This window comes from Dipodomys merriami, unplaced genomic scaffold (genome assembly GCF_024711535.1).
Source record: "Dipodomys merriami isolate MVZ:Mamm:240054 unplaced genomic scaffold, mDipMer1.0.p SCAF_26, whole genome shotgun sequence".
Taxonomy (NCBI): Eukaryota; Metazoa; Chordata; class Mammalia; order Rodentia; family Heteromyidae; genus Dipodomys; species Dipodomys merriami.
The window spans coordinates 12171698-12193631 of record NW_027204048.1 but is presented as its reverse complement, the minus strand read 5'-3'; the positions used below and the strand labels follow the sequence as shown (position 1 = coordinate 12193631).

The 21934-nt window shown below is 42.2% G+C and overlaps 1 protein-coding gene across 1 annotated transcript in view; it reads right to left on the bottom strand.

The window, feature by feature from the left end:
* The window catches only part of Pgm5 (phosphoglucomutase 5), a 153231-nt gene extending 134378 nt beyond the window's left edge, over positions 1-18853 (bottom strand). Inside the window, exons 1-3 of the mRNA XM_070035690.1 lie at positions 18471-18853; positions 4134-4296; positions 2112-2258 (exon numbers count right to left, since the gene is read on the bottom strand). Coding sequence (XP_069891791.1) covers positions 2112-2258; positions 4134-4296; positions 18471-18731 — 571 coding nt within the window. The 5' untranslated portion in view covers positions 18732-18853. The remainder of the gene's footprint in view (positions 1-2111; positions 2259-4133; positions 4297-18470) is intronic.
* Positions 18854-21934: the final 3081 nt, after the last annotated feature.

The following is a 21934-nucleotide window of genomic DNA, read 5'->3' as shown; positions in this document are numbered from 1 at the left end:
GATATCAAGAAGGAATAAAGATCACATCTTGGTAATGTTCTGTTTCCCCAGCCATCTTCTAGCCCAGGCCTTCCAGACATATGTAGTCAAGCAGATTGAAATTATTTCGTCTAATATAACATATCCCTTGCCTTGCCTTCTGTTGGCTAACGTTCCGTGGGCCATGTGAACGTACATATGTGTATGTGCATGTTGCCAACTAGATTAATAAAACTGAGTGCTGTTACTTTCCTTAGTATCACATGGCTTTCAATAAATGTCTGCTCACTAGCTGAGCAAACATTTGACTAAGATTTGGTATGTGTTGCCTAGCATTAGGACCCACACATGGTCCATTTTAAGATATTTCTCTGAAATATATTATGGTCTAGATGTGTGTGTGTGTGTGTGTGTGTGTGTGTGTGTGTGTGTGTGTGTGTGTGTGTGTTGTACTAACAGTAGGCTTGAACTCAGAGTCTGGGTGCTCTTCTGCTCAAGGGCATTGCTCTACCACTTAAGCCATCCCTACACTACTGGCTTTTTGCTGGTGAATTGGAAATAAGCAATTCATGCACTTTCCCGCCAGGCCTGGCTTCCAATTACGATCCTCAGATCTCAGCCTCTGGAGTAGCCAGAATTGCAAGTGTGAGCCACCAGCATCTAGCATGAACCAGATATTTTATCTTTTTTTATTTAGAAAAGTTAATGTACTTATAAATAAGGTTACTCTCTTAACACAAAGAGAACTCAATCTTTTAGACACAGTAACAAAATTGAACATCCAAGTTCTATGACTTCCTGTATGTCCTCTAGGAAATAGCAACAGGTGTAAAACTAGAGGGGAAGGAAATGATGTGCATACAATGGTATTCATCTTGCCGGGTTCAGAATTAATATTCTTTTTTAATGTCATTGTTTTAATTTTATTATTTTATTTTATTTGAGTAGTTGCACAAAAGAGCAGCCACCAACAGAACAGTTTATGAATACAATGTGTCTTGATCAACATTGCCTTTCTTATCATTCTCAACCATCGGTCTCAACCCACCCCTTCCCTCACTTTTCTTAATTTTGTAGGATATACATTGAATTCTTGACTGCATACTTAATGTTTCAGAAGTTTTAGTCACTCTACTAGAATAGGAGATAACGTTTGTCCAATTCATTTTTGCTTGTTTGTTTGGATGCTTGCTTACCTATTTGCTTTGCTGGAGACAGGTTCTATGGAGCATAGGCTGACCTAGAACTCAGGACTCTCTTGCCTCAGCCTCTTGACTGCCGAGATTATATGTGAGTACCACCACACCTAGGTTGATTCTTTAGTTCTTAGTGCTCTATATAGTTTTTTTTTTTTTTTAGTCGGTCGTGGGGCTTGAACTCTGGGCCTGGGCGTTGTCCCTCAGCTTTTCAACTCAAGGCGAGCGCTCTACCACTTGAGCTACAGCGCCACGATTCTTTAGTTCTTGACACAACTTGCCTAAACCTGTTTGTTAGTTTCTAAATTCCTTTATAAAAGCTCCTAACACGGTGCTTGCACAAGATGAAACTTAAATGCATGATTTTAACCTTGGAAAAGAAACGTCTACTTCTCAAGGGAAATTTAATAATCACCCTGGCTTGTCAGTTTTCCTCTTCACTAAATTATTCTAACTTGATTGCTTAGACATTCAAAAATGACTTTTGGGAATTCACAGTCTGGCCCAGGAATGCTATAATGGAGTCATCCACTGAACCTTTCCTATGTTGAAAATGATGCAGTTTATTAAGTGGCTTTTGAAATGTTTGATTCCTTCCTTCCTTCCTTCCTTCCTTCTTCCTTTCTTTCCTTACTTTCTATTTATTTATTTTGTCAGTCATGGGCTTGAACTCAGTGCCTGAGTGTTGTCTCTGAGCGCTTTTGCTCAAGGTTAGCACTCTACCACTTTGAGTCATAGTGCCACTTCTGGTTTTCTGGTGGTTAATTGTTGAGTGACTTTCATGAGTTCACTTCCCTTCTGGGACCGTTGATCTCCAACCAGGAGAATTTCCACCCAACCTGTGCACAACTAGACTCCACATATACAGGCCCCCTTGGGAGAAAGCCCCTCCATGAAGCTTTTTCTGACTTCTAGAAAATACATGTCATTGATTACCTCTGAATGGCTTGAACTTGTTCTCCAGGTCAAATTCCTGTCTTCCTAGTCGAGAAAGGTCAATGCGAAGATCAGGACATATAGCATATTCTTCGATGGTTTTGCTGATCTGGTAGATTTTATCAGAAACAACATCTGGGGCAGGACCTACAATGTGAACATCCCAAATACATTTCTTTTAAATCTCAAGACTTTCAATGAGAGAAAGGTTACTTTCTTTCTCCACCAGGAAGGAAAAAGAGTCAGTTGTTCTCCACACAATGAACAATGTCTGACAGCTCAATTAGCCTGAGTATTTCTACATTCATTTCAACGATGGAGGAAGTGTGTTCAGCCTCACCTGCTCTGGATAGACTCATAACCCACATGTTTGTTTGTTTGAAGCAATCATACATCTGCTCTAAAAATAGTTTCACACCTGCTAGGGAACCCGGTTACATAATTAGCTTTATTCAGGACACACAGTTGGCAGAAGTGAGTGATTCCAGATGCAAACCACAGCTTCCCAAAAGTACCTAGAGAAAGAAAATAGGATTTCTACTCCTGACTCTGCTGCCTCGTAAGTAGATAAATTGATGATTTTTCCCTCAATTTCTAGGCAATATTTAGTTACTCTCAAGATTTTTCGATGAAATTTAACTAAATACAATTGATCCATTATCACTTGGGGAGAGCGAGAAACTTGAAATACTGCGAATGTAAAATCCAATGTGGTTCTTGATTTTTCTCCTCTTATTTAATATGTACATCTTCCTGCAAGCCACTTAGAATATTTTTTGCAAGAAGAATAGGAATCAGAAAAACTGAGAGATCAAGAAGATAAAAGACAGAGGCGGAGAGGTAGTCTGAGTTTAAATTTTTCCTTACCAATGGTATTGGAACTTTCTACTAAACAGAAACTGTTTTTCTTTTCATTTATTATCTTTAGGTTGTTGTAGAAAAGGGTTTCAGTTCAACATGTCAATTTGAGTACAATGAACCTTGATCAATGTGACTCCTTCCGTCATTCCCCTCCCCCCATCCATCCCAAACCCCACCCATCCCCTCAAGTTACCTGGTCCATTTTCATATAGGTATAGTGGTTATTATGACTGTATTTGCCCACCATTGATTGGTTTTGTATACCCATCCTTGGAACTATACAACTCCTATCTAACACAATATACCAGCCCCATTTAGCTGTTAAGCACTTGATTTGAGCGAGTCAAGCTGAAATGTGCTGCAAGTGTACAATGAACAGTGAATTTTGAAGAGATTACATTAATAGTGTTTACCTTGATAACACTGAAATAATATGTTGACATGGTACATTAAATAAAATGTATTATGTTACTTTTCCCTTTTTTACATTTTTAATGTGATTTAATTATACATGTGACTCACAATGTCTTTCTCTCAGACAATGGAGCCTTGCAGGACAGCACCGTCAACTGTGTCCGGATAAATGCTCATAAAAAGAAATGGCAATGCACCCTTCCAGTAGGTGGGAGAGAAGATAACCCATAATTCAACTGATTGATCTTTATATGTGGAAAGTGAAAACCTCAAAAATGCTGTAACACAAATCATGCTTTTCTTCCCTTATGCCTCACCCAATATCACAAAAATGACTCTCTGTGTGTGCGCACGCACGTGCACACATACTTACTAATACTGGGGCTTGAAATCAAGACCAGTACATTACCCCTAAGCATTTTTGCTCAAGGCTAGTACTCTACCAGATGAACCACAGCTCCACTTCTAGCTTTTTGGTAGTTAATTAGAGATAAGAGTGTCATGGACTTTGTTGTCCAGGCTGGCTTCAAACCCTCACTTCATTGGGCTGTGAAGTACAGGAGATCAAAGGCCAACAAAAGGGTTATGGGAGCCCATTACATCACATTCTTATTAGATAGCTCACTAGATTCAATCTAAGCCATCTCCTCTCCACCTTGTTGGTCTACCATCAGAGGTTCATTGCAAATTATGATAATATAGAATGGAAGACATCAGGATTAAGGAATATTCTTCTGAGCCACATACCTCCATTGGCAACATTGAACTTCACTCCAAACTCTCCCCCTGGTCCTCCAGGACAATGGCTGGCAGTCAGGATGATTCCTCCAGCCGCCTTGATCTTCCTAATAATGCAGGAAACCGCAGGTGTCGATAAGATGCCATTCTGTCCAATTATCAGGCGTCCAATCTGAACCATCCAGAAAGAACAATGGTCAGTCCAAGTTGCTCGGAACTGAAGGCAGGTCAACAGAAAGGCACCTCAGGCTCTGTTGACATATAATCAACCACTGGGGCAAAGGAGTGGGGTGACTAGTAGATTAGGAAAGGTGGGGTGAAGAGGGAGCTCTGGCATTTTCTGTTCTATCCAAATTCTCCAAGACTTTTGGGGTGCCCACTTAATAATAATATAGTGCCAGGCACTGGTAGCTCATACTTGTAATCCTAACTATTCAGGAGGCTGAGATCTGAGAATCACCACTGAAGCTAGCTAGAGCAGGAAGGACCTTGAGACTCTTAACTCCAATTCATTATCAATAAGCAGGATGACAATGGCTCACACCTATAATTGTTGCTACGCTGGAGGCTAAAATCTGAGGATCTTAGCTGAAAGTTAACCCTGGCAGGAAAGCTCCTGAGATTGTTATCTTCAATTAACCACCAAAAAGCCAAAAGTGGTAGAGCACTAGTCTTGAGCAAAAAAGTTCAGGGACAGTGTCCAGACACTGAGTTCAAGACCCATGAATGGCACAAAAATATTATTATTAATACTACTAATAATATAGTTATTATAAAGTCTAAGAATTCCTTATTCAGCTACAAATAGGATATGGCTCAATGCTCTTCAATAGTGTGGAAATCTGAGGATCTAAGTTCTTCCTTTGGAAATTACAAGGACAAAGGAAAGGAGCGCTTCCAGACTCCTCCACATCCTAAGAGAATGCTGGTGAAGTAAGAATGTGAAAAGTATTAATAATTTTCCATCTCCATTTTTAGAAGTATTCCTAAAGAAACCATCTTTAAGAATTTATATGTGAGGGGAAAAGGGTTGGTAGAGCATTTCCCTGGGTTCAATCACCTAGCCCTGCAGAAGGGACTAAGGACGCTCAGTTGCCACTAAAGAATATTTCCTTCTGTTCCCTTGAGGAAAAGGAGGAAAAATGAACCCTAATCCATTGTCATGTAGCTACATAGAAGATGCCAGGATCTGTAGATAAACCCATGAACACTATCATACAGGTGAGGCGAGGCCCAGCCTTTCCTAGACCACAGACAGGAAGGCAAACACAGCATGAACTTGCGCCTACTTGATGGCCACTGAAAAGCTTGGAGAGGGCTGGGAAGATGACTCAGTGGTAGAGTGCTTGCCTTGCATGCATGAGGCCCTGGGTTCAATTCCTCAGTACCATATACACAGACAAAGTCGGAAGTGGCGCTGTGGCTCAAGTGGTAGAGCGCTAGTCTTGAGCTGAAGAGCTGGGGACAGTGCCCAGGCCCAGAGTTCAAGCCCCATGACCAACCAAAAAAAAAAAAAAGCTTGGAGAAAGGGACAAAGAAGTCGGGAGCAGTGTGCAATTACTATCTCCCACAAATAGTCATTTACAATCTCTACATCTTTGCATGATCTAACCTGAAGCCAAGCACATCACAAACACACACACACACACACAGACACACGCACACACACACACACACACACACAGGTCCCCTGCTTTAATCTCCCCTGCTTACATGTTTGTTTCCTCTACCTACTCAGGGCCATGGCAGACACTGAGGGGACTAGCACTCCATTCCCACAGTGAAGGACTGGACCAGTGTCCTGGGAAGACCTAGACTTCCTCCCAACACTCCTGTTCCTTCCCATCTAGTACCACAAATTGATTTTAATGGCTCCTTTTTTTCCTAAAATGTTGGCAACTATTCTTCTGAATTAGATGTGGGATGGGCTCATTTTCTAATTAGCCCAGATTCAAGTCCTAGAGGGCAGAGATGCAGCTTTAACCCCTCAGGGTAAGATCTCATCGTAGATGCGGAATCTCCAGGCTAAGGACGGAAATGCTAATGAAAGCGGGATTGGTTTCAAGCGCAGACACTCTTCAGTGAGACTCCCCGCTCAGGACTCCCATTTAGCTTCACATCAGTCACTTAAAAAATAAAAAGGAAAAGTAGACATGACAGTTCTCCCTGTCTCCTTTCCCTGGGTCCTATCTCCATAATGGAATTGCATCCTTGTAATGGGATCCCATCCAAAAGCGAATGGGGAATGTGGAGAGAGTAATACACAGAAACTTCCTTGATGGTTCACAGAGTTCTACGGGACCACACAGACACCACCACGTCTACCTATAGAGTACAGGGGAGTCAGACACACAAGCAGGCCTGTTTCCTCTATAACACACACACACACACACACACACACACACACACACACACACACACACACAGAGGGACCACAAAGCCAAGCTGCTATGGATTTCAAGGCTTCTCTCTCTCAGTCCCAACTGTGAGAGGAGGAATGCAGGAGATGGCTCCATGGAATTTGGAGAAGTAACAGATCCAAGACAAGGCATGGATGTGGTTATCCAAACATCAAGGGACTTGCCCATTTGCACATGGATAATTGTGCAGCTATGTGTTCTCTTACATGGGGGCCAGATGGAAATAACAGCATCCATCCTCAGCTTCCTGGACCCCTGCAAGTCTTTACCCACTCTCAGGGCCTGGAAGGAGGGATGAGAATACATTTGAACCAAATCAACGTGGATTTCACGCCCCAGTTCTAATATCCGCACAAGGGCAGAGTTCACACAGGTGCTTGCAAATCAGACCCAAGTTCTGGTTCTCCATCCATCCAACTCTTGGTGATTTCACTAAGATCAGGAAATCTCGTTTTCCTGAGCTGCAAAATGCGGTGATAATTGGAATTAGCTAATTCAGTGCTTAGAAAATGCTCTGGAATCTTTACCTCAAGGTGTATGGCCTGATTGAGAAAACAAGAAAGGACTCCACTTGTTGTTGTTTTAGGAGATTATTCCCCCCCTCCCCCATTGGATACAAGAGGAGAATTGCAGATGTCCATTGCATGCACTTAAGTCAAGAAGGCAGAGCTGAGCTGGTGGCAAAGCTCAGGGGCGCGATGCTTGCCTAGCAAGCGTGAGGCTCTGGCTTCTATCCTTAGCACGACACACAAAACCCAAACTCAAAAGAAGGTCGAGCTCAGGTCCATAAGCCAAACTGGAGGTATTCGGTGGAGAATGATATAAAAACTAACTTTGCTACCTCCTGCCTATGTGACTCTGGGAGCCATCTCAAATCCCCCTGCATCTTGGTTTAACTATGTCAAAGACCACATGGGGAAAGTAACAGGGTTTTCAGTGCCCAATCATCTCCCAATCTATTTCCCTTTCCTTCCTTGCTAGGGTCCTCTCAGTAGTAACTCAATGACTTTGTTGTCATTATTTGACTAACTTGGAATTTTTTTCAATCAAACACTCACACATATATATACATAAACACATATATGTTTTCTTTTGGACCTACATATGTGTGTGTGTGTGTGTGTGTGTGTGTGTGTGTGTGTGTGTGTGTGTGTGTGTTCTCTTTGGAACATTTATGAAGGACAAAGAAACAAGAACAAAATACAATCTAAATCCTACCACCAAATGACTGCCATTAACATTTCTATGTGAAGCCCTTGTTCCTGTGTCTTGGTCTCTGTCTCTGTTTGATTTATATACTTGTATATTTTTACTAAAGGGCCAGTTGTGTAGCCTACATTGTTCACTTAATATGTCTAGCCCCTCTATTAATTACATTCTATGTCAATAAATAGTCTTCTACAACATGGTTTTAATGGTTGTGTAATCTTCCATTTCTTGAACGTACTATCACTGACCATCATAAAAATGCTACTTTATTTCCAGTTTTTGTTTTGTTTTGTTTTGTTTTTGTTGGTTGTGGGGCCTGAACTCTGGGCCTGGGCACTGTCCCTCAGCTCTTCAGCTCAAGGCCAGCGCTCTACCACTTGAGCCACAGTGCCATTCCTGACTTTTTCTGCTTATGTGGTCTGAGGAATCAAACCCAGGGTCTCATGCATGCAAGGCAAGCACTCTACTACTGAGCCACTTTCCCAGCCCTATTTCCAGTTTTTATATGCAACAGTGAAGAGTTTATGAGACTGAAATCTATATTGCAGTATATATTAAACTGGATATAATTTGAAAACAATGAAATAGCAAATCAGCTGTAGCATGTTTGTGCAAATTACAGTGTATGTCTTCTTCTTTTGACTATTTTTATTTTCTTTAAGTAGTGGTACAAAGGAGTTGCTATTCAACAGAATAGTTTCGTTTCTTTCTTCTTTAGCCATCAATTCTGTCCATAAAAGGGAGAGATTGGCTCATGTCTATATCCTTATCATGTCTTGAATTTTCTTTTATTATCGTCTATGTCCCTAATGTAATCAGTTCATTTACATGTACCAGGCTGGGCTACTAATTTATCAGTCACTGAGCTAGAATATTTTGATTTATATATATTATATTCTTGCCTTGCTACATCCAACTGGACAAATTTTACTTTTCATCATAGAAACATAGGTCACTAAGAGCATTTGGGCACTCTCTGTCATATGCAGATTTCTAACATTTCTGATATTTGGACTGTTCTATTCTCTTTTAAGTAGGGCCAGGAAAGAAGATAGAATTTGGTGTGGCATAAGGAAGAAGAATGGAATTCTATGCCACTTTCTAAGTAGATGGAAACTATACGCATATACACTATATGTATACACACACATACACACATGAGATCAACATTTTAGAAACATCTATTTTATAAATATCATATACATTTAGGGGATGTGTATAAATATCCTTCAAAACATATATATCTGTGTAGCTTATAGGTATATAAAATATTTCAATATTTTTAGAGCTCAATTTTTCCCTCTGAATACTTGTCATTGTGAATTAAAATGCATGGATTCCTAAATGGACCCACTGGGCAATAACAAGTCCCCCTGTGTCCCCGTGCCCCCACCTCTTCTTTTAAGGTTCCAGTCAACTGAAGACTTCTGGCAATCCTAGATTTACAACTCAGCAAGGTTAAACAGTTTACGGTTATTTATGACAGCCAAGCTGGGTCTTCCACATTGACATCTGTCGCTTCACATTTGAGAGACTGCACACAGAGAGAGACAGAGACAGGGAGAGAGAGAGAGAGAGAGAGAGAGAGAGAGAGAGAGAGAGAGAGAGAGAGAGAGAGAGAGAGAGAGAGAGAGAGAGAGAGAGAGAATGCCTCCTAACCAAACATTCATCTGGGCAAGGCTGCAAGAACAGGCCCTGACAGACATCACGAAGATACCCAGGAGCAGGGGAGCTCCCGCAGCTGTGCATTTTCAGACTGCTTAGCAGATTAGCCTGGATTCCTGCAGCCTCCATGGGGTCTGTTGCTCTCAGTAATCTCCCACATGGCCCAGTCCATTGGGTTTGAAAATCCTCGTGAAATGAGCAAATTAAGAACCATTTCGTTTCAGGAAAGGGGGCAGTGGGGAGCCCCAGAAAAGCTGAGGACAGAAAAGCATGACATTGGCCCGGCTCATCCATTACAGAAAGCCACACACAGACCATCCCTTGGGCTGAGTTAGTGGGTGCAGCTGCTGGTACCTCTAGGTCCCTAGAAGTGTGGATGTGCATGTGTGGAAGGGGACACAACATGCCTTCCACAGATGCCACCCAGCCTCCCAGCAGCATGGAGAAAAGCCAAAAGTCAAGAGGGAGCCATACCCAAGCAACTGGGACTATTACATCAGCATGCACCTTCTGGGGAGAAAAACAGCTAAGACTAAAAATAATAATACACATGTCTTTTTATTCTAATCAGAAGCGAATTATCGGGGCAACGATTGTGTCCTATCCTAGGAATAAAAGTAAGTCTTAATAACTCATCGCTATGTTTCATCCTCCCCCAAACAGCCTGGAAGGTGTGGAGAAAGGATTACTATTTTCCCTACTTTTGTTTTTAGTGTGTGTGTGTGTGTGTGTGTGTGTGTGTGTGTGTGTGTGTGTGTGTGTGTGTGTGTGTGTGTGTGTGTGTGTGTGTGTGTGTGTGATTAGTGGGACTTGAATTCAGGGCCCCCATGCACTTGCTAAGCTTTCTAGCTCAAGGCTAATTATCACTTGAGCCACTTCCATATTTTCCCTATTTTTTAATAAAGAATTAAATATCATGCAAGAAGCAGTACCGGGGTTCAAGTGCACAGCCTGGTTTGCCTGTAATCCTAGTTACTTAGGAAATACAGATAAGATGCAGTTTAAGGCCACCCCAGGGCAATAAGCATTTCATGGGATTCCATCTCAAACATTTTTAAGGTGCAGTGGCACATGCCTAGCATCCTAGTGACATGATGAAGCACAGATAAAAGGATCTAAGCTCCAGTCTGCCTAGGCACAAAGCAAGACACTGCTTCTAAAAAGAGGGGATGGAGGTATGGCTCAAGTGGTAGAGTACCTACCTTGCAAGCACAGGCCCTGAGTTCAACTAGTATAGTAAAACAAGAGAAAGAGAAGGAAGAGAGAGAGAGAGAGAGAGAGAGAGAGAGAGAGAGAGAGAGAGAGAGAGAGAGAGAGAACATATGGGCTCAAGTGATCCTCCTGCTTCAGCGCCCTGAGTAGGTGGGAGAGATCACAGGTACATGTCACTATACCAGACTACTTTCATTATTTTTATTGATATATTTAATTATGAAAGTGATATATATGCATCTCAAACATTTGGATATATGCTGTCAAGCTGTCTAACAAAAAAAATCTGTGTCAATCTAACCAACAATGTAAAACAAACATGATTATTTTCCAAAAGCCATACTAACTGTTGGTATTTTCAAAAAGAAAAAGTATATATCAATTCACTTCTTATTAATACGCATTTGGTTATTGAAGTGGCTAGTCACATTTTTATGTGTTTGTCACTAACATTTGTATAAATTGCTTTTCATCTTGATTCAGGAGAATTTTTTATACATTGTAGATATGAGCCATTTGTAAAACTTACCTCCCTGTATTTTCTGAGATCTTTCATCCAATAGAATCAATTCTTGATTTCCCTTTGGAGATCCCTAAATGCAAATACCCCAGATACTCCTAGCTAAAACTCAGGCTCTTATTTAGAGGGAAAGAATAGAAAGGCAGTCATTTAATACTGTATTTGCTCAAAATGTCCAGGAAGGGAAAAAATACTTGAGAGTTGAATGTTTATGAAATTTTCTCTCTTCTTTCTTTATTTTTCTTTTCTATCTTTTCTTCCTTTCTTTGCCTTTTTCTTCTTTTCGTGTGTGTGTGTGTGTGTGTGTGTGTGTGTGTGTGTGTGTGTGTGTAAGTGTGTGTGTGTATGTGCATGCACATGTGTGTGCATATACACATCCCAGTACTAGGACTTAAACTTAGGACCTACGCACTGTCCTTTAGCATTTTTGCTCAAGGCTGGCACTGTACCACCTGAGCCATAACTCCACTTCCAGCTTTTCTTTTTGATGATTAAATGGAGATAAAAGATAAAAGACTCATGGACTTTTCTGTCCAGGTTGGTTTGGAACAGCGATCCTCAGATTTCAGCCTGCTGAGTAGCTAGCTATGGGTACAGCAGTAAGCTAGCTACCAGCACTTGGCTATCCAAAGTTTCTCTTAATAAAGATATATACATTACTCTAAAAGCTGATATCACTAAAGATGTAAAAGGTGAAAAACATTGCTACCTCTTATTGGTAGCTAACAGTCAAATCAGGCAAAAGGATCTAAAACTCTCTTTTGTCTGTATAAGCATAAGCAGTAAAACTGTTTTCAACTTAGCTCTCAAGAGCATGGGCTGAAGATTAAAATTGAAGCTTTAGTTTTCTACCTTCAATTTTAAAATCCTAAAGCAAATTAGACCCATTTTCCCACCTATAATTCCCAAGTCATCTTGTTAAAATCCTATTAAAGTGCATGATTTCACATTACTGTTGTCCATCCAAAGTATATACAGGACCCAAAAATGAGAGTTGAGGTTGATGGATCCAATACATATTCCAATAAAGTGCGTTCTAACTTCCACGGCTCACGGCTACACAGAAACTAGCAAACTCCCAGAGTTCACAAAGGGCCCCAAAGCAAACAGATGTTTTATAGGGAAAAAAAAAATCTTAGGGCAAGTTTCACACATAATGTTGCTGATGTGTGTCTGCCTTTTCAACAAACATCATTATGTTTTATCACAAGATTTAATAAAGCAGCTTAGTTAAAAATGCCATCTGGGTCTCTGGACACATTAACCAAAGCCTAAAATAACCACCCTAGCAACTGGGAGGGCCCAGCTGTTCGTAAAACCTCTCCCACTTCTTCTACTTCCCCATAAAATCAGTGAATGAAGACTAGAGATTAAAAGTGTCAAGAATGTCCTGACACAAACAGGGAGATGGATGGAGCCAAGGGCTCCCTAAAATTTGCTATGGCTTACATAACAGATTTCCTAGTTCCACACAAGTCAGGGTGGAGGATTCAGAAAAAGAAGCCAAGTAAAGTATGGAAGGCTCCTTAAGAGTTTTCTTCTGTATTTGAGAACCTACTCTCCCTAATGTCTGGTTGCAAGATCTCATTCTGTCAGCTACTTCTGTAGTAAATAATAGGAACAATACAGAGTAATCACCGCCCAGATCAAGAACTATTGTATACATAAATTGCTTTGTTAAATGGTGAAAATTCAATAACTTAAAAATTAAGAAAAGTGAGGGTCGGGGTGAGGTGGGAGGGATGGGTGAATCTGTTAAAAGAGGTGCCATTGATCAAGAAGCACTGTATTCATAAACTGCTCTGCTGAGTGGAAATTCCTTTGTACCACTACTTAAAGAAAATAAAAATATTCCAAAAAACCCATAATAATGTAATGAAAAACTACTCTTCTGGGTTTTTTTTAAAAAAAACATTGTCCCTAGAATGAGAAGTCTGCAAATTATAATTTTAGTTTTTAAGGTGGAGCAAGTTTGAGATTTCATCATAATTCTGCCTTCTTTGTGAAACTAAGCTATAAATTGCTAAACTATTTGTCAAGCTCAGTTCAATACGGCAATTTACTGCATTGCAATTTGCAGCAGAAGTCTAGAACTCCTATAACCAAAGTACAAAATATTTTGAATAAACTATCACATATTGTCCATAGCAAAATGAATGAGGCTCGTTTTTTTCTGTTCTCATTTGCATATATGTTCATTTTAATTTAGTTTTTTTAGGACATAGACAAAATCTGGATGAATGTTACTACTATCTAATTCAAAAATATTTTTTCACTGCTGCAGATTACATAAAATTCAACCCAAAAGTAAAAAATAAGAGACAAAATCTTGAACCCCACAAGCCCAGGTTTCCACACGCATCAATGGATGTTCCTCTCTTGCTGCATACTTGTCCTACTCCAGCCTGCCACCCACCACCAGGGCTTACTTTGTTTCAACTTCCAATCTTGAGTTCTGTGTCTTTGGTGCTACATCAAGATTTTTTCCCCAGACAGTTCTAGCAAATGCCAAACTGAGTATATTCATGGCCATTTGGAATCGTATATAACCTAGGCAAGCATCTATCTGTCTGGATGACAAACCAAGCTCCCAAATCCCCAGCTAAGCCAGCCCTCCTCAGCTTGCACCTTTAAAAGGCCTTCCTGACAAAGACAAGTTAGCAGAGTCATAAATTGTACAGTCTGATATGATTATCTTTGCTGATCACCTTGTGGGCAGTTCAATGCATGGAATAGATGCTTGCCAAGGGACCCCACTACCACTTATGCCCAATACGTACAATCAAATTATAATTAGCTGAGATGTATTTAGTTGATCATAACAATATTCATTTATATTTGGGTATACTTGTCAAGGTCTGAGTATAAGATATATTCCCCCAAAGGCTCGGGGTGCCTGGGCTTGGTTGTCAGCTGACAGACATTGGGGAAGTAATTGGATCCTGAGATCTGAGAATTGATCAAAGGTTAATTCCTTGATGGATTCATAATGTGATGGCATTTGGGAGAATGTTCTGGAAAGATGTACCTTGTTCCTGGTCTGCCTGTCTGCCTGTCTGCCTGTCTGCCTGTCTCTCTCTCTCTCTCTCTCTCTCTCTCTCTCCTCTTTTCTGGTAACATGAGGTGAGGAACTTTGGTTTGCCACACACTCCCAATGCCGTGATGCTCTGCCTCTTGCCAGGCCCACAGCAATGGACTCAATCAACCATGATCTGCAACCTTTGCAACTGTAAGGCAAATTAAATCCTTCCTCCAGCTTTAAGTTTATTTCAAGTACAGTGTCCTTTCTACTACACACGTTTACAATGTATTTCACATACAGTAGTTTATTTGATTCAAGAAAAATTTAGTGATGCTATCATATCCAATTTATTGATGGAGAAGCACGTGTTTTCTAGGTATGTCAAGAGGCTAAAGCATCTGCCCTCAAACTGTGTCAGACTAACCAAAACAGGCCACCAACCTGATGTAAAGCTCTGTCCACTGATCCTAATACCTCATTGTTACATTAAGAAATCTGGCTTAGTCAGGTGCCAGTGGCTCGTACTTGTAATCCTAGCTAATCAGGAGGCTGAGATCTGAGGATTGTGGTTTAAAGCCAGCCCAGGCAGGAAAGTCCAAGAGACTCTTATGCCCAATTAACCACCAGAAAACCAGAAGCAAAGCTGTGGCTCAAAGTGGTAGAGGGCTAGCCTTGAGTGAAAAAGCTCAGGGACAGCGCCCAGACCCTTGTTTCAAGCCCCATGACTGATAAAAGAAAGAAGAGAAGAGAAGAGAAGAACAATAAACCTGTATTGGATTTGCCAAAAATATATTTGAAGTACTCAATGATCTAACTTTATTTAACATATGATTGCTTTGGGATTTAATAGTCCACCTCCATTTATTAAAACACACAAACAGATTTGTGTGTGATTTGAAATGCTAAGTTATAGAGATGTGCAGTCCAATAGAGTAGCTAGTAACCAAGGTTGATTCCTATTTTATGTAGTTAAAATTAAATGCATAAACCTAGTTCTTCAGTCATACTACCAAAATTTCAATTATTTGAAATCCACATTTGGCTAGAGCCTTAGACAGGGCAGATTCTACTGGATAGTAACGTAAAGTGTCATATCAAGAAAAACAAGACTTTAGAAAAAGCCAGAAAAACAAAGACAGACCAAAGTGCTGTCGCCTGCTGATATTAAAGGTTTGGCTGATAAAGAAGATTGCAAGAGAGGGAAAACCTGAGACTGCTCTTAACTGCATACCTATCTGCCCAGATAAAAGGCAAAGCTAATTTTAAGCAAATAGGTTGCATTTGGTTCTTAAACTCTAAGAGATTAGAATGAATTGTTACATAAAGTAGCCACTGAAGAGGATCTGAAGCAGACTGAAATAGAACTAGGTTCAAAATGAAACTTCACTAGCTTCTAATTTATTTAAATACAATTTACATTTTATACCTAACAGCTATGTTTCATTCATTCTATCTAATATGGTATCAATTTTGTACCTTTAAAGAGAAGTTAAAATAGTATAGGGATTGTTTTTAGATAAATTCATGTATCATCAAAAGAACTATAAAAATCAGGATTAAGAGTAGCTCAGTGGTAGAGCACTTGATCAACATTCATAAAGTGTTAAATTTGATCCTAGGTGCCACTAACAAAAGAAGGTAAATAATATATTCTCATTCGTTCATGGATCCACTGAAACTGAACACATAAAAACCTAATCATCCAGAGTGGTAGTCCAAAAACGGAAACAAAAATTCTACCAAATCTTTTTACTTCAAAAATAGGTAATTTAAAAAGAGAAAGAAAGCCAGGTACTGGTGGCTCACATCTGTAATCCTAGCTGCTCAGAAGACTGAGATCTAAGGACTATGGTTCAGAGCCAGCCTAGGCAAGAAAGTCCAAGAGACTCTTATCTCCAATTAACCACCAGAAAACCAGAAGTGGAGCTGTGGCTCAAAGTGGTAGACTGCTAGCCTTGAGCAAGAGAACCCAGGAAGAGTGTCCAAGCCCTGAGTTCAAGTCCCACAACCAACAAAAACAGAGAAAGAGATAAAACAATCTGCCTTTACATAAGGAACTATGGATTAGGATGACCAAATATTCCAGCTGTGAGGAAAATAGCTGGCTTATAAGAAAAGCCTAGATAATAGGATGATGGGAATTGGAAAATCATCATTCTGAAACCCCTACTGAAATAATCAACTCAGTCAATGATGGTTAGGAAATATTTAAAACAATGGGTTAAAGGTAGATCAAGAACTGAACATGCACATGGTATAAAGTTGAACACACAGGAGTTGGGGATTTAGCTCAGTGGAAGAGTACTTGCCTAGCAAGGGCAAGACACTGAGTTTGGTTCTCAGCTCTGAAAAAAAAAAGTTGAAAACCCATATACTGGACCCAAGGGATAAAGCAGTGGAGGATATGGTAACCACTCTAACTGCAATCATTCAGCATCACTAATCCTGGCATGTGAGTTGTAATTTGTCAGTCTATCTTTCATGAGAATTACTAGGTTAAATTTGAGTATTTTAAGCATTATTAATTGATATATGCTAACTCCTAAAACAGACTATACCTTTAAAATTAAGAAATGAGTTTAGCCAAGGCAGTGGTAAATCACGCCTTTGATTCTAGCTACCCAGAAAGCTGAGATCTGAGGGCTGAGGCTCTAAACCAGACAGGGAAACAAATCTTTGAGACTCATCTCCAAATAGCCTGCAAAAACTCAGAACTGGAAATGTGGTTCAGGTGTTAGGACACCAGCCCTGAGCAAAAAATCCATGTGACAATAAGAGGCCCTGAGACCAAGCCTCTATACTCGCATATACAAAAGGGAGAGGAAGGGAGGATTATCCGAGAACCATTGGAGTAAGAAGTGAAAAGAATCTTACAGGTAAAATAGACCAAAAAGTAAAAGAGCACAATAATAATTTGGCTGTGCAACTACATAACTATGCCTTAAAAAATTAAAAAAAGTCCCCTGACCCCTAACAAATACTTCTCAGGCTCTGTTTCTCTAGCTTCCCTGGGGAGAGGGAGAGGTGTGGAACTAGCCCAAAAGTGTCATAGTTCTCCCAAGATTCGCTATTCTCCATCATTCCACAGAAATAGCTTGATCCGAAAGGAGTAAAAGACTATCAACCTCTCTCCAACCCCCTGACTAAGGGAACATTCATCAACCGCAGGTAAAAGAGCCAGAGGTAAGACACAAGTCCGAATCAGTAGCATCATCAAAAACCGTAATTCCAGCATCCACCCTAACACCACAGGTCAATGGTTCCTTTATTATTATTATTATTGTTGTTGTTGTTATTATTATTATTATTTCAGACTCATTTATCCATCTCTAAGGGAGATTTCGTTCGAAGGACAATTTCCTGGGTATGAAGTTACTGTAGGATGGAAGTTCTTTTTTAATACAGTATTTCCCCCTAACTAAGTCAGAGACCCCCTCTAGCTGGACAGTGGTCCTGGAGATGGGAGATTTGGGGAGGAAGGAAATGGTACTGGGAAGGGGGTAGCAGCCAAGAGGCGGAAGGTGGGGAAGGAGATTTAAAAAAAAAACAAGGTCGGGGCCTTCTGATGGCAAAGGTCGTGGGAGAAAGAAGAGAGGCGAGAAGGCGCAGGAACGCTGAAAAAGAGGCAGAGGCATGACTTACTTGCCGCATGCCAAATGGGAAGTTGGGAACTGCGTTAGAGCAAGCCAGGGCAGATTGCATTTCACACCAGATAGAGACCAGCCTCCCTCCCCGCGCCCGACCTACCCCACGGATCCGCTCCATCCCGCCCGGGTCAAAGCCAATGGGGGAAGCAATCAGAACAGTCCCCCAGGCTCTGTTCTTGCCAAATAGCTCAGGAATGGGCCCCCTGTGTGTGTGTGTGTGTGTGTGTGTGTGTGTGTGTGTGTGTGTGTGTGTGTGTGTATGTATGTGTGTTCAAATGGACAGAGCCACCATCGGATGATGATCGCCAAAGGGACCAGGCGCCTGAGAAACTCTGCTGGGAAATTCCAAATCGGGGTGGGTGGCGAGGGTGGGTATCGAACCAGTGGCACCGGCCAGGCTTAAAACCCAGCCCCACGGAATAAAATACAACAAATAAAGGGGGATTAAAGAAGAGACCAGGGGAAAGACAACCGAGCAGGTGCGGGGAGAGGGATCCGAGCTTGGGGGTGGACACCGGGTGGGCTACGAGTCGCCCCACGATCCAGAGCTGGAGAACATAAGTGAGAGGCGGGGAGGGGGGCCGGGGGGGGGACCCGAAGATGGTGAGACCGCCACCCCGCGCCCCGTCCCGGGGCGTCCGCGCCACTCACCCCGTTGGCGGCCGCCATCTGCACCACGATCTCGGTGGCCGTCTTGCTGAAGTACCTGCCGTCGCTGCCCACCACCATGGTGCAGCCCTGGCGGTCGCGCAGGTCGATGGACGACAGCACGCTCTGGATGAAGTTGGGCAGGTAGTTGCGCTGGCCCTCGAAGAGGCCGGTGGGCCGCCGCAGCCCCCCGCCGCCCGCCGGCCGCTGGTCTTCGTAGGGCGCCGTGGGCACGGTCAGCACGGGGATGGGGCTCCCCTCCATAGCGCTGCCCCGCCGCTGGTTCGGGTCCTGCCGCCGGCTCCCGGAGCCACAGGCGATCCGATCGGTCTGCGGCGCGCCCCGGGGGCCCCCCCAGGCCCGGCCCGGCGCGCCGGACTCCGCCTCGCGCCCGCCCCCTCCCCAGCCGCCCTCCCACCCCACCCACCCCCCTCCTCTCCGGGCGCTGTCCCGAGGCCCGGGGCCACCCCAGCCGCTGGGTCCCTCCTTCCCCTCTTCAAGGCGATCGCCGGCCCGAGCTGGCTTTCGTTTCTTTCCCTCGGCTGCTCTTACTTTTGGACTGTTCTAGGGCCAGCTTGCCATCCCTCCCGGGACCAGGCCCCCTGGTGGCTTCCCCCCCCTCCGCCCCCCAGACACTCCCTGGGCAAGAAAATAGCTTGGGGGGCGGTGAGCTTGAGCAGAGTCCGCGGGGACCTCCCACACCCTCCCCCAGTAGCCCCGAGAGCGCGCAGAGCAGTGGACAGGGGTTGAACACTTTTGCCACCAGCAAACAGTCCTAGCCAAAAATAACCCTGGAAAGGAGAGCTGAGAATTGTTATCTTCTGCCAGAGGTGAAACTGGAGGCTGTGTGTGTGTGTGTGTGTGTGTGTGTGTGTGTGTGTGTGTTGTGTGAGTGTATATGCACACGCACCACTGCCATTTGTTGCAGGGAATCACACACTGTCAAAGCCCTTCCATCCTGGAACCTACTCAGATGTATTTGCTTGTTTATTTGTTGTGGTGGTTGCAACAGACCCAGATTTTCTTGGCCTAGCCTCCTTGCTCACTCTCCTTCCCCACCTGCTTAAGAAGCAGTCTTCCTTCCACGTTGTTGAACTCTTCTCCCAAGCCATCACTTTCGATAAGTGGCTAGAAGCCCTTTTAATGGCTTGCCCAGAGTGAACAAAACTATGGGAAAAACAAAAGCTAGGTACCAAGTACTAAATAGGCTGACTGACAGTGTGCTAGATCCTTTCCTGAACATATGTCAGGAACTGGAGACTTACTTTCTGTCCATAATTCCTGCCTGAAGTCCAACACCAAGAAAATCTCCATAGAACTTCATCCAAAGAAACAAGAACTCATTTTCGTGTGTGTGTGTGTGCTTGTCCTAGGTGCTGTCTCTGAGCTTTTTAGCTCAAGACTAGCACTCTACCACTTGAGCCATAGCTCCATTTCTGGCTTTCCTGCCTGGCCTGGCTTCCAAACTGATCCTCAGATCTCAGCTTCCTGAATAGCCAGGATTATAGGCATGAGCCAGCTGGTCCTGGTTAAGAAATCATTCTTCTCTTTGCCTCTATCTCCTGTTAGTTCTAAGACAGCATTGTACCCATGGAAGCTATTGTTCAAAACTTTGCTGCTCTCCTTGCTTCTCTGCTCTCCAAATATCTATGTCCTGGGAACACAGAGGGCTTGCTCCAGGGTTGTAAAGCATTTGTTCATAGTATGGTAACTATGAGTAGTAACTCATAGCCATGGTATAGGTTTTGCATCTGGGTTTTCTTTAGAGGCTAAAGCGCATGGAAAGAAGTAGGAATGATATGCATACTACCCTCATTTCACAGTTTTTTATTGTGATGTACAGAGGGGTTACACTTATATAAGTCAGGTAAAGAGTGCATTTCTTTTTGGACAATGGCATTCCTTCCCTTGCTCTCTGCCAGTTTTCCCCTCCCATCCCCACCCACAATTGTATAGTATCTAGTGAGTACCACTGCTGCATTTGTTTACCTTTTTCCCCTCTATTTCTGTGCCTACTCCTTTATTCTCCCCCAAACAGATAAACTTATACATAGGATAAAAGGTACCAAAAACAAAAACAGTGACAAGAGAGAAAAATACACAAAAACAAACATTAAAAAACTCTTATTTCTATTTCTCGGGGTTCATTTCAATAAATATCACTTTATATGATCATATGCACATAACTATTGAGCCTTTGTGATGGTTTCATAAGAGTGTCCTCCTTTGGTTGTAAGGCCAAGGACCTCTAGCCAGCAAGCACGACATTTGCAAGCAGCCCAAATTCCTGGGTCCCCTCTCTTTTTTATTAATAGCACTGAAGCCTGGAAGGGAAACCCTGAAACTAATAACTGAGATCTACCAGGACAGCTTAGCCGGGGTCTTAATCAGTAAAGAGTGAGGGTGTTTTCCTTGGGGGAGGGGTATGATGGAGTAGGAAAGAGACATGGGTCAAAGAGTACAATATTTGTGTTTCATTTTCTGAGCTATATTGCACAACATGTAACCATAGTTAAGAAGAACATTTCAGAATTGTAATGAAGATGAATCAAATGCCTCCCTACAGGGGGGAGGAGCTATTTCAGATGACAGATAGGTTAGTTCGCTTGAGTTAATCACTCCACATTGCATGCATATATCATAACATCGTACTGTTACACTAAAAATATATGCTGTCATAATTCATTGATTCATGGTGTTCATAAGGAATACTGGGCGTGGGGGAGAGGTATTAGTTTTCCTCTCCTCTCAAGTCAGTCTCCTAGCATCTACCTCTCTAAAGTCCCTATCTTTATACTGCTGGGTTAGCATTTTGGTTCAGCACCGAATAGGTTCTTCAGGGGACATGAAACACATCTCTATAGTGCAGGATTTCGTAAATCACTTTCTAATGTCATTTCATTTATAAAGAAAGACAGTGTGAGTCTTGTGAGAAGAATGGATGTGGTGAGTTCTCTACCCCAGGAAAGCGAGAGATGCAACCATCTCCCCTCACAAGTTTCCACGTAGGCCCATGTCTCTCGACTTGCTGCGCCTCCTTCTCCCGCCATCACAGCCATTCTTCCTTCCACTGGAGACAGGGCAAAAATGTTAGCTATCCACTCGTAGTAATCAACTTCATATATGTCATTATTATCGCTATTTCCTACCATAAAGCTAGAGTTAAGTTTATATCTTTAAAGACCACCATACTCCTGAAGGACCTTTAGGCAGATGAGATATTCTACAAAAATTGAGTTTCTTTATCAGAGTTTTGTTTTTGTTGTTTTTACTATGGAAGCTCAAAAGGTACAAAAGAAGGGGTGGTCGGCTAAATATATATCTCTTCAAAGTTGCCTCTCCTTTATTTATTTATTTATTTATTTATTTATTTATTTATTTATTTATTTATTTATTTATTTATTTTTGCCAGTCTTCAGACTTGAACTCCAGGCCTGAGCACTGTCCCTGCATTTTCATGCTCAAAG